Genomic DNA, 13,001 nt, shown 5'->3' with positions numbered 1-13,001 from the left:
CATGCATAACTATAAGGTAAAGATCATTGATGGAACAACTGAAAGAATAGCGTTGCAAAAAAACGGGGAGGGTCTTGTATGGTCAAAGGAGGAGGGTCTTGTACGTACAGCCAAGTAAACAAAGCACATGCAAGATTCTCTGTTCTGACTGGCATCAAATCTGCACTGAAGAAGTAAGCTTCAACCACAACATTAAATCTTGGAGCTGGCACAGTTGGTCTATTCTTGATAGAATCATGAAGATGACATCTCGGAGACATGCCCGTTATCTCTCAAATGATCTGGACGACGATGTTACCCTGGTTTTCCGTAAGCCTAGTTGGCAGCTCAGAGCCAGCCTTGCCTCTGTGTTGATCACCCCTGTCCTCTACCAACTCTACCTCATTATGGTCACCATCAGATACATACTCTTCTTACAAACTTTTTCCTGTAAGTCAGTGAAGCATACTCACCAATAATTGCATAACATTTCTTATCATACACTTGGTATAATTATACCGAGCATATTAATATAGGCCACATTATGCTTAAAGGACAGTTTAAACAGCCATTAGTGCATTCACGGAGTCATGACCACAATTGTGATGTCACAGCACATGAATATATCTATGCAACTCTACACAGCACCCCCACGTCCTGCTTGCCCTGTGGTTGACTTGAGTTGGACCGGAGTGTTTCCTTGTGAGCTGGGATGGAGGGGGAGTGCACTGGTCGTTCTCATTCTGTCAGCTGTGTTTATCACCTGCTACTCACTCATCACTGCCTGCTTGGTGAGATGGAACCCTCGGAAACAATGGAACTCAACCACATCAGGTAATATTTACTGCCACAATAATTATAAACGTCACTCTTACTTTCTAGTTTTTGATACTCAAGAAAAGCCGATCAAGTTCCAAGTGAGAGCTCAGAGCTCTAATCGGCCCCCCACTCTCAGTCTGTATATACTGTTACTGATATTCCGCTTACTGTTACAGTCAGGAGATGTAGAAGCAAACCCTGGACCAACGTTTAGTAAGCAGTCTCTTTGTACAAACTGCTGTCAGTTGTTTATAGAGTATGCTTAAACCATGTGTGTGCCATTCACTTACCATTCACTGGTAATTTTTGTAGGCTCAATTCTTACTCTCGATGATTTGAATTCTGTTTACAAGAACCTGATAAAAGCTGTTGGAAACTGGTTCAACCTGGGACTTGATCTGGGATTAGGTTTTGACACCCTCAATAATATCAGTGATAAACATCGAGATAATCAAATTCGTCTATGTGAAGTGCTGGCTGCTCGCTTGAAGACTGGCCCTCTCACTTATTCTGAAATATGTCAGAGTCTCAGAGCACCAACAGTTGAACGGAATGATGTCGCTGAGGCTATAGAGGAGGCATGTACAGGTATGAATAGTCATGAGGCTAACCTTGACCAGTATTTCTATGGATAAATATCAGTATACCGTAGCCTAAAGCCGGGAACGTAACTAAAATATGTAGGACAGTTGTGAGGCTACTGCAATATAGACTACACTGTAAGCATTTCTATGAATAGTCAACAGCACTTAACTATGTGAATGGATAGTCCACCTCGTCACGAACACTTATATATTATCTTTATGTACTTTAGTCAATTGTATATTTAATTATAGCAGATGACGATACTTCACCTGGGCCATCTAAGAAGAAATTGTCCACACCGACTCCTGGACCAACCAGTGAGTTAGCTAATCGGTATAGTTTGTGTGAGTGGTGATAGAGTAAAGGACACACCTCAAGGATTGCTGTATTTGTTCATGTAAGACTCTGGAAGTTTGGGGGTGGAAGCGCAGTCCTATTTGTTGTATTTCTCACAGTTTACTTAGTTTGGAGGGCCCATTATTGAAGATTCCACTGTATTATTACCTTCGCTTCATGATTATTCTTTTATACTGTAGAATCCAAGTCCGATAATCATTCCACCATCCAACCAGATGAAGCAATAGGAATTTATCGATCATACTTAACTAGTATTTACGATACAAGATCTCTCCCTGCTGATGACAAATATCCTCTCCAGTGTGTTAAGCATTTTGTTAACCTAACATGTGCTGATGTAAGTAAACATTTATCCAGAGAGGAAATCGAAGAGTCTTGGTCAGAAATAGTTCAAGGCAAGCTGGATAGATTTCCAAGAGAGAGAATCACAATGGACCAGATAGCTTCCAAAGTAAAAGGCAAATTCTCTAAATTAGTTGTCGTTAAGGGGGCCCCTGGAGGAGGTAAGACGACTTTGTCATGGGAACTGTGCAGACGATGGGCTAATGGTGAAGTTTGGACAGATTACTCCCTGGTTGTATTGCTCCGACTTCGAGATGAGAATGTTCAGGAAGCTGTAGAATTAGTTGATCTATTTCAATGTGAAGATACTGATGATTCCAAAAGTGTTTATTCTATTATCCGAAAGAATCATGGGCAGAGCATACTTTTCATTTTGGAAGGCCTGGATGAATTGCCACCATCCCTTAGAGAAAAAGACTCCATATTTATGAAGCTAATAACCGGACGTCTCCTGCCAGCTAGTACCGTGCTTGTTACCACTAGGCCCTGGGCTGTATGTGATCTACCTGTTACTTGTAGCTCAAGAGTTGATCAGTTCATCGAAATCTTAGGTTTTTCTGGCGAACAAATTAAAGAGTACATTGATCTAATGATCAAAAATCGAGAGGCTCCACCAGGACTACGTGAATACATTATCTCTAATCCACGTATCTCTAGTGCAATGTATAACCCTCTTCATGCCAGAATTGTAGTTGATGTTTACAAAAAAAATTGTCACAAAAAAAACAGCGTCTTTCCTAACACAACAACTGAACTATACACTGCATACTGTCAAGTTTTAATTGAAAGATATTTACATGACAAACCAGAGAGTGATTGGAGTGACGAGCTTAGTGAGTTACCTTGGTCACTTCAGATACATTTTGATAAACTCTGCCAAATTGCGTACAATGGAATATCCAAAGAAAAACAACAGTTGGTTTTTTTCAAGGAAGATGTTGTTGATACTAACACACTCGGATTCATGAACAGTGTACATCCTTTATATAACAAAAGCAACAGTTCTCCATCTTACAATTTCCTTCATCTAACACTTCAAGAGTTCCTCGCTGCATTTTACGTCTGGAAAAATATAACTCCACACGAGCAGTTGATCTTGTTTGAAACAAAGGCTGATGATGGATCTTACGAGATGATTCTATTGTTTTTAGCTGGATTGACTAAACTGAATGACTCATGGACTCAGTGTGTACTTCCAACTCCTTACTTGTACCATGAGAAAGGACCGTCAAAAGCCGAGAGAATGTGTACATTCTCAAGTGATCAAATTCTGTGGATCTATGAAAGCCAAAATGTGCAAGTCATGAAGGACTTGTATTGTAATGTGCTGTATGAACCACCGCTATATGATGATGATATTGATCAGTTTGCACTTGGTTATGTTGTAGCTTCTGCTCATTTCAAAGTAACTGAAATGGACATGTTCGAGTTTAATGACAGTGATGTGGATAGATCGATGATATTAGCAGGAATGAACAAAGTTTTGCCTTCTTTTACTCTAAGTGTAAGGCATCTGAAAATGTCTACCACATTCAAGATTCCATCTGCTTGGCATACACTCACTGATAGGATACTACCAGAATTAGAAAGCGTCATAATCAGTAATCCAAGATCAGGAGTTATTAACGATGAATTTGATAGACCTGAGGTTCCATGTACATTAAAAATATTTGACACTATAGAGCTATCTCCAAACTTAAGTGTTGTAGAGCTAGATTTTGGCATCTCAAGAGACACTGTGATACGAATACTTGATATTTTGAAGCCAAAACACTGCTTGAAAGTTTTGAAATGTGCTCAAGTATCGCCAGCTGATGAAGAGTTGTTGTCTGACTTCATTGCACATTCTAGTATTGAAATGTTGGTGATTCCTATTACTGTACAAGCAATTTCTATTATTGTCTCACCCATCACAGATACTGATAATTGGTGTATTTCAATTGGATTGAACGTGACTGAGTTAAAAAGGAACAACACGAAAATCTTACCACATTTACTGTCTGAACATTCGTTTACCGATAACGAAGCAAAAAGAATATTTTCAACAGACAATGAGGTTTTTTCAGAGTCTACTATCAGAAACTTAATTTCAATATTAAGCCACTGGAAACTAAGCTTACAATATCTGCGATGCTCTTCCCGTGTTAACTTGACCCCCGCACAATCTGAGCAGCTTTTTAGTACTCTACTCAATTGTCCGATACTTAAAGAACTCGATATCCAAAGGGAAATAATGGGCCAATTTGAATATTTCTGTACCCCCCAGCACTTGCAATCACTAACTTTGTTATGTCCTGATAATGCCTGTGAAGTTTTACGTTCTCTCAAAGACAATCGATTACATTCCATTAAAAGCCTTAAACTTACATGTAACCTTGACTGCGATTTTGATGAAGCTATTGGTGAGTATCTACAGACTGACACATCTCTAGAGGAATTGACACTGCGTTATTGGAATTTCAAAAGTAGCCAGAGTCATTTATGGCAGGGACTGCAAGTTAACACATGTCTAACTAAGCTAACAATGTCACCTATTATGAGTTATGATGAACCGCTTGATTATGGTTTCGGAACGTTTGAACTGGCCCAAATGTTTCCTACAACTCTACAATTCATTGAACTTACGTTTTGTATAAAGTTGCCAGGGGATCTACTACCCGCCTTGGAAGCATTGAGAGAAAACAATACAGTTAAACACCTGACACTCTGTCTGTGTGTGCCACCAATCAGTAAGTTTAAACCATACACTGTTACCACTGAAGAGGCTGAAGCTGTCGGTAATGTGTTAGCCAAGAACAAGACGCTAGAGGTGTTTCACCTCGATGCTGAGATCACCGAGTGCTCCCCAATTGTCAGGGGGCTGTTTGAAAACAAAACACTGAAACAATTCGGCACTTCTGAGAATACAAAAAAGAACATTGTCACATGTCCCGAGTACGTTGATGTCAGACGAAGAATTGTGTTTATTGACTAGTATGTATGACTCCTGTTTTATGTTATGGTCTAGTTTGTATACTAAATCTTATAAGTCTTCCCAATCGGTGGCTATCTTTCTTATACATGTACAGTATATTTTTGTGTACCATTGGGCAGAGAGTATAAACTCTGTACAATAATTATACACTCCATAATTATTTATGTCTCTAATAGCAATTGTTTTTGATCGTTTCGTTGATTTGGTAATTAAAATCTTCTCTTCAAACAACATATTAAATGACACGACTATAATTATAAATTTCATTTTTATCCTTATACTTGAAGCATGATCATTTCCAGACAACATAATTATAATAGGCTATTGCATGTTCACAAAGTTCTGGATGAGGTTGAGTGCTCTCTTCGGCTGGTCAAACGGGAGAATGTGCCCACCCCCTCTCACGACCACCTACATAAACTTGTTCACTGTCCTCACATACCCGGCAACATCATCTCCTATCTGTGAAGGGAGAAATGTGTGTGTGGGGGTTAGGGTTAACCCGAACATAACAAAATTAGAAACCTTTAATGTGTGTGTGTGTGTGTGGGGGGAGGGTGAGAACAAGAATATGTGTGTGTGTGGGGGGGGTGAGAACAAGAAATGTGTGTGTGGGGGGGGGGGTGAGAACAAGAGTATGTGTGTGTGTGGGGGGGAGGTAAGAACAAAAATGTGTGTGTGTGGGGGGGGTGAGAACAAGAAATGTGTGTGTGGGGGGGTAAGAACAAGAATATGTGTGTGTGTGTGGGGTAGGAACAAGAAATGTGTGTGTGTGTGGGGGGGGGGGGGTGAGAACAAGAAATGTGTGTGTGTGTGGGAAATGTGTGTGTGTGGGGGGGGGAGGTAAGAACATATACAAAACTAGCAACCTTTAATCTGTCCACCTCAGCGTGATAGCCATTGCTGAGACTGCCGACGTGAATGGCTCGTCTGATGTCAGTGGTGTTGATAAAGGGAACGTAGTAGTTAAAATCAGGGGAGGCTGGACGAATAAGAAATATTGAATGTGAAGAACTGTCTTAAATAATCAATTTGCATGACCAAAATGTCAGCAATTGCCCTCTACAGTTCTTATACTGTAACTAAATTAAATGCAGTGAAACTTGTCTATTGTGGTCAGCCTATAATCAGGCACCCTTTACAATACAGCCAGGTTAACAAGCTTCAGAGTCTCCATAGCATGTGTTTGAACCAGACCACCTCTTTATTATAGCCACTGTTGGTCTGCCCTTGCAAGGGGTGACAGCTATAGATTGGTTTCCTTACACAAGTATACACACAGGGAGAAACCAATCACCCCAGGGCATGACATTTCAACACCACCCTACAATACTTAAGTCAGTGTTTCCCCCAGTGTACAGTTCAAACAGGGTGGCAGGCTAGACTATGGCTTGGGGGAGGGGCAGCATGTATTACTGCTAATCTTTCTTGCCATTATTTGCCATGCACACAGCTTCTCAATGTCCTCTAACACAGTACATGACCACAATAGAGATAATTGTATAGTCCAGGACTTCCCCAAATTCAATCCATACACACAACTTAACTTGTACAGATTCCCAAATTCAATTAGCTACTCAAACAAGAGCCCTTTAACCAAACACTGGTTAAGTATGTACCAACATAAGATAAATAATACAGTAGAATGTTCAGTACACTACGTATAGGTAAAAAGAGTATATACCACTCCAAACAGGACTGTATACTTCTATCAAACACTTTCTGACATACTCTATCAACATACGTGTACCTAGCGAGGTCCTGAGAATGTTGTAGTAGTTGGTGGATCCAGTCATGTTGTACAAGTACGTAGGATACGGTATCAGATCTCCGTTGAGCAGAGCATCAAAAATCTGCAACAGTCGGCACAAACATGTTATACCTACTTTGAGAATGTGAAATGGATTTTGGATGCTGAGCTTCTGTGAATTGGCCACCAAATAAACCGTAACAGCTGCGTTCAGTAATAGCTTAGACAAGCACACAGCTGGCTACAATGTTCACTAACTGCTAGGTACTGAACCCTGGTGAACGAGAGGGGGTACGTGATGCACATACATTGTAGTTAGTCAGTGGCTTCAGTAGTTGGTTCCTGTACAGGTACTGAGTACTAGAGTTGCCTCTGTGACTAGAGTTCTGATGCTGTGTATAGTGTGTGTACCTTGAAGCCATCGTAAAACCATTCAGCTTTGATGTACTGCACAGCCGTGTTGGTCCTTGAATAAATGTAAGCGGCTTGGTTCTCGTCAGCCATTCTAAACTGGAACACAAGGTCAGCGTACGCATTCATCATCACTTGCGTCCGTCCCTGTGTGTGTGTGTGTGTGTGTGTGTGTGTGTGTGTGTGGGTGGGTGGGTGTCTTATCTGTAGGTTGCTTGGTTGAGGTGATTTTATGATAATAAACCTCAGGAATTGTCTAGAGGTTTTGTGGTGGCGATGGGAGTGTGTGTGTGTGTGTGTGTGTGTGTGTGTGTGTGTGTTTGTGCGTGTGTGTGTGAGAGGTAGCAGCAGAAATAAGAATTGCTTTTTTATCTCTCAAATATGAAAGGTTGCTTTCAGAAAGTCAGAAAAGCGTTGAAATTGGATACCTGGAATTCAAGTTATGGCAAATGAAAGAGTGGCCGAACCATTGAATAAATGGAGGGGGGTTGCAGTTGAACATACATGTATCTTTCAACAGCCATAACTTCAGTATGTTAAGTTTAACTAGAGCACTAAGTGCTAACCCTCGGCTGTTCACATAAATCAGAATTAAGGGTGTTATATAAGCAGGCTAAGCAGCAAGTAACGTACGGGAGCAATTAAAGTCTAGAGGCTGAAAGTTTTGAGAATGGAGTTTAGTAGTGCACTGGACTAGGATCACAGCAAAGTCAGCAAAGAAGCCTAGAGTCTCAGTATAGCTCCTGTGGGGTATGCTCTGGGGCTAGGATAATAATTATAAGCAACAACCACAATCATAATTTTAGCTTTCTATTAGCGACCCTGTTCCATTGTTCTTGGTACGGGATCACTTCAGCTGTAAATAAGTAGGGTACCTCGAATAAAGGCCGCGTGTAGTTAGTTAGCTAGCTGCCAACGTGCAAGTTTAAGCTTCTTAGTTTTGCTCGCTTATATTCGACAACGAGGCTTTATATCAAAATCTGCAACTACGTATTAACTTGTTGGGTGAAGGCTATCCATGCTGTAAACGCAGAAGCAGACTCATGTGCCACACACAAACAAACAAACCAGATGACTACTATACCTGCTGGCCACGGCACAGCCTCGGGTAATTATGCATAGTACTATGATAATGCTATACAGCTATTTTGAACAGACTGACTGACGCTTACCCTCCCCTTATTGGGATCAGTGTCAAAGTATGAGGTCTCAAAGGGGAGTACAGCAAACCAAATGTATTTATTCCTAAGTATGTGAATAACGGCCTTGACCTTCTAACACAAGATACGCACTAAAATCTATCTATAAGTACGAATATGTGCCTTCAACGAATCACATCACAATGATTGAGTAACTTTAAAACAGTACACGGACCAAAAAACCATATTTGCCAGCAATTATACTGTAGGGAAGCACCCTAATATTGATGACTCATCACTAAATTAATACACTCCATGACTTAGTAGTTTCACACCTCACACCCCTCACCCCTCACACCTCACACACCTGTCCTGCAGTACTCTGCCCATTATGATGTCATTGTTTTACTGAGCATATACGATGTTATCCAAAGCCCCCAGATACCGGGGGATATTAGAGCGCATGCGCAAGCAGTCGATACCAGGCCCACTTCCCTGATGAAGTGTGGCCTGGGATCGAGGCTACTGATACAGTGGCCATCAAAAATACTAATGTCAGTCACTAAATGATTCACACCAGTGTTGTGTACAAATTTGGCAAAAATACATTAGACATTATATTAAGGCTAAGGGGGTGGAGACACGCCACTACAGTCTTCCTACCATACTGGTTCATATAATCCTTCACTGAAGGAGATGAACTCTATGTATGCATGGCAATATTTTATATAGTATGCTAGAAATCGACTTCGGAAACTGTGACTCACATTTGATGGTGTGATAGGCGTTCTCCCTGGGGAAGGTGAAGCTCTTGCCCAGTTTGACTCGGTATTCCTGACCTAGTTTCACTGGGAGCTGCTCAGTAGAAGCAACTTCAGCCATAGAACAAGACAGGAGAGACAACTCAAAACCAAATTGTTGCATACGGTAAAGATCATTAAAGAAATAATTAATGAATATCTTTGCAAAAAAAGGGGAGGGTCTCGTAGTCAAAGGTCAAGGCTAAACAAAGATTATTTGTTCTGACTGGCATTAAGTCTGCACTGAATGCTACAGAAAAAGCTTCTCAGCAACTATTTGTCTTGAATCTTGGAGCTGCGCAGTTGCATGGTCTTCTGACAGAACCATGAAGATAACATCTCAGAGACATGCCCGTTATTTCTCAAATGATCTGGACGACGATGTTACCCTGGTTTTCCCTAAGCCTAGTTGGCAGCTCAGAGCCAGCCTTGCCTCTGTGTTGATCACCCCTGTCCTCTACCAACTCTACCTCATTATGGTCACCATCAGATACATACTTTTCTTACAAACTTTTTCCTGTAAGTCAGTGAAGCATACTCACCAATAGTTGCATAACATTTCTTATCATACACTTTGGTATAATTATACAGAGCATATTACGGGGCATACGCTACGTATAATATAAAGGTCAGTTTTAAACAGCATTGCTTGGTATTCACGGAATCTCATGACACACACTTGTGATGACACAGCACATGAATATAGCACATGAATATTTATGGTTTAGTGAACAGGCTATTTAGCTGACATTAATTGGTCAGAAACATTAATTTTATAGAGGTCTCATAATACTCCCTTGTACTCTACTCATAATTATTATGGGCTACAATACACTTAAGGAAACAGCCATTAGTGTATTACTTAATTGCTATTCACGGAATCTCATGACCCACACTTGTGATGTCACAGCACATGAATATATTTATGTAACTCTACACAGCTCCCCCACGTCCTGCTTGCCCTGTGGTTGACTTGAGTTGGACCGGAGTGTTTCCTTGTGAGCTGGGATGGAGGGGGAGTGCACTGGCCGTTCTCATTCTGTCTGCTGTGCTTATCACCTGCTACTCGCTCATCACTGCCTGCTTGGTGAGATGGAACCCTCGGAAACAATGGAACTCAACCACATCAGGTAATCAACTATATATAATTATTTACTGCTACAATAATTATAAACGTCACTCTTACTTTTTAGTTTTCGATACTCAAGAAAAGCCGACCACGTTCCAAGTGAGAGTTCAGAGCTCTAATCGGCCCCCCACTCTCAGTCTGTATATACTGTTACTGATATTCCGCTTACTGTTACAGTCAGGAGATGTTGAAGCAAACCCTGGACCAACGCTAGGTAAGTGTTATCTTCTGTATGCATATTATATATAAAATACTGTCAGTTATTTATAGACCATGCATGTGTATGCCATTGAAATTAATATTTTTATAGGCTCGATTCTGACTATCGATGATTTGTTGTCTGTTTACGAGAAACTGATTAATGCCGCTGGAAAATGGTTTAACTTGGGACTTGCTCTGAAAGTGAGCTATGACACCCTCGATAATATCAGGGATAAACATGGAGACAATCAAAACTGTCTACGTGAAATGCTAGCTGCTCGCTTGAAAATTGCCAGTGTTACGTATTCTGAATTGTGTCAGAGTCTCAGAGCACCAACAGTTGGACAAAACTTCCTTGCTGAGGCTATAGAGGAGGAATGTACAGGTATGAATAGTGATGAGGCTAACCTCGACCACACTATAAGCATTTCTATGGATAGACTTAGGTATGTGAACGCATGGGTATATACGTAGTTGACCACATCAGGTACACTACTATAATTATGTACTTTTGTATAATTATATAGTATCTAATTATTTACGTTCAGTTGACGATACTTCACCTGGGCCATCTAAAACAAATACGTCTACAATGAATCCTGAACCAACCAGTGAGTGAATCACCTTAATTAGCTAATCGGTAGTTTGTATTGATGGAAGTTGTACATGAATGGATATTTTACCAGCCTAGTCAGGAATGTAACTTAGATGAAATACAGTACTTTAGTCAATTGTAATCATAACAAACATTTACTTACTTTCAGATGATGATATTTCACCTGGACCATCTAAGAGGCAGAAATTATCCACAACGACTCCTGGACCAACCAGTGAGTTAGCTAATCGGTAGTTTGTGTGAGTTGTGATAGATAGAATAAAAGACATGGACCTTTGAAAGATTGCTATACATTGTTTATGTACTGGGATGGAAGCACAGCTTTATTTGGAGTGGTACTGTATTTATTTAGTTTGGAGGGCTTGCAATTATTTCTTATATTACTTGATAAAATTAATATGGAACCACGGGCATTGATCTTAATAGCTTCGGTCACCATCGCCCATTATCATAATTAGTTACCATAATTTCTATATTAATTATTGTTACTAGTGTACGTAGTTCAGCAAGTAGACTTAGTGTACCTACCGTATCTATATAGCGAGTAATATTCGTTGGTGCAAATTCGTATGAAATACTCATTATTTTTAATATTAATTTTCGTGTTTTAAATATTCGTACAGCTCAGGATAGTAACGCTGAATCTATTGCGGTAGAATAGTTTGGAGGGTCAATTATTGAATGTTTTGTTTCCATTTGTGTTTTGTGTTTTGGTTTATCATTATATGTGCCTACAGTATTATAGTACAACGCTGTACCAAACCTGCATTATTATTTTGTAATACATAACATAATTAATATAATTATAGCGACTGATAATAATTATATATATTGTTCATTAGGTGGTGCTGGACTCACAGAAACCTTGGAAGCTTCAATGCTAGATACGGTGATAAAAGATGGAGATCTGATTCATTTGGCTACTTATTTTGATAGTGCTACACTTCTTGCTGCCGCATTATCACTAGACCCTCATGAAGACGGTGATGTAAAGCGAGCAGAGAACACAAGGGTTGCAGTACATCTATGCTTGAAATGCTGGAAGAGAAGGAAACCCAAAGAAGCGACATTTCAAGCACTTCTAACTATTGTCCGCCGTCTGGGAAAAGAGGACACAGCCACCAGCATTGAAGAATATTCAAAACGTGAACCAATCAGTGAGTGAATTGCCTTACCTAATATTATTAATCAGTTTAGTTTGTGTGTATACAGTGATAGATAAAAGACTACATAATCATCTGTACACTTTTTCATGTAAGAAAGTTCAGGGGATAGAATTACAGCCCTATTTGGAGAGGTACTATTAATAATATCGAACAGTGTATCCACACTTTATACAATTATAATTACTTAGTTGGAAGGGCACATTATTAACACTATAATTTGGCGGATATTATTATTATTAGCAGATGAGCCATTTGAACGTAATTGCATGGCAGTTTTTAATTTGGTGTCTCAGGTGTGGCTACTACAGCAATGACATTGTGTCCACCGAAAAACTTTTTAAATTTGGCGATTTTCGATAAATTTCCAAAAAAACACCAAATTAAAACACCTACCAAATTTTACAATTATTGGTATGTTCTTAGTCAATTGTATAGCAACGAATTATGACTTTCAGATGACGATACTTCACCTGGGCGGCAGAAATTGTCCACAACGACTCCTGGACCAACCAGTGAGTTAGCTAATCGGTAGTTTGTGTGAGTGGTGATAGAGTAAAGGACACATCTCAGGGATTGCTGCATTTTTTCATGTAAGACTCTGAAAGTTTAGGGGTGGAAGCGCAGTCCTATTTGTTGTATTTCTCACAGTTTACTTAGTTTTGAGGGCCCATGCATTATTGAAGATTACACTGTATTATTACCTTCGCTTCATGATTATTCTTTTATACTGTAG

At 39.9% G+C, this 13,001-nt stretch overlaps 2 protein-coding genes across 11 annotated transcripts in view; one reads left to right on the top strand and one right to left on the bottom strand.

Annotated features, from left to right (window-relative positions):
* The window catches only part of LOC135347271 (probable serine carboxypeptidase CPVL), a 42,799-nt gene that overhangs the window by 14,126 nt on the left and 15,672 nt on the right, over window positions 1-13,001 (bottom strand). For 3 of the 7 annotated variants that reach the window (XM_064545184.1, XM_064545181.1, XM_064545183.1), the window contains exon 1: window positions 9,124-10,047. The exons of 3 other annotated variants lie outside the window; for them this stretch is intronic. Coding sequence is in view for 1 of the 4 variants with exons in the window: in XM_064545191.1 (XP_064401261.1) it covers window positions 5,468-5,518; window positions 5,926-6,038; window positions 6,807-6,909; window positions 7,218-7,349 (399 nt within the window). In the remaining 3 variants the exon portion in view is untranslated. Of the gene's footprint in view, window positions 1-5,377; window positions 5,519-5,925; window positions 6,039-6,806; window positions 6,910-7,217; window positions 7,365-9,123; window positions 10,108-13,001 lie in introns of those variants that run through there. One more of the 7 variants, XM_064545191.1, reaches the window with a different exon arrangement.
* LOC135347242 (uncharacterized) overlaps window positions 83-13,001 on the top strand; it is a 32,153-nt gene continuing 19,234 nt past the window's right edge. Inside the window, exons 1-7 of one of the 4 annotated variants that reach the window (XM_064545125.1) lie at window positions 86-429; window positions 625-1,011; window positions 1,111-1,386; window positions 11,035-11,097; window positions 11,251-11,316; window positions 11,945-12,259; window positions 12,724-12,780. In XM_064545125.1, the coding sequence (XP_064401195.1) occupies window positions 237-429; window positions 625-1,011; window positions 1,111-1,386; window positions 11,035-11,097; window positions 11,251-11,316; window positions 11,945-12,259; window positions 12,724-12,780 (1,357 nt within the window). In that variant the 5' untranslated portion in view covers window positions 86-236. Of the gene's footprint in view, window positions 430-624; window positions 1,012-1,110; window positions 1,387-1,634; window positions 1,701-1,919; window positions 5,249-11,034; window positions 11,098-11,250; window positions 11,317-11,944; window positions 12,260-12,723; window positions 12,781-13,001 lie in introns of those variants that run through there. The other 3 variants (XM_064545128.1, XM_064545126.1, XM_064545127.1) reach the window with 3 other exon arrangements.

Source organism: Halichondria panicea, chromosome 14, assembly GCF_963675165.1.
Source record: "Halichondria panicea chromosome 14, odHalPani1.1, whole genome shotgun sequence".
In the NCBI taxonomy this organism is placed as follows: domain Eukaryota; kingdom Metazoa; phylum Porifera; class Demospongiae; order Suberitida; family Halichondriidae; genus Halichondria; species Halichondria panicea.
This window is presented reverse-complemented; position numbering and strand designations above follow the sequence as displayed.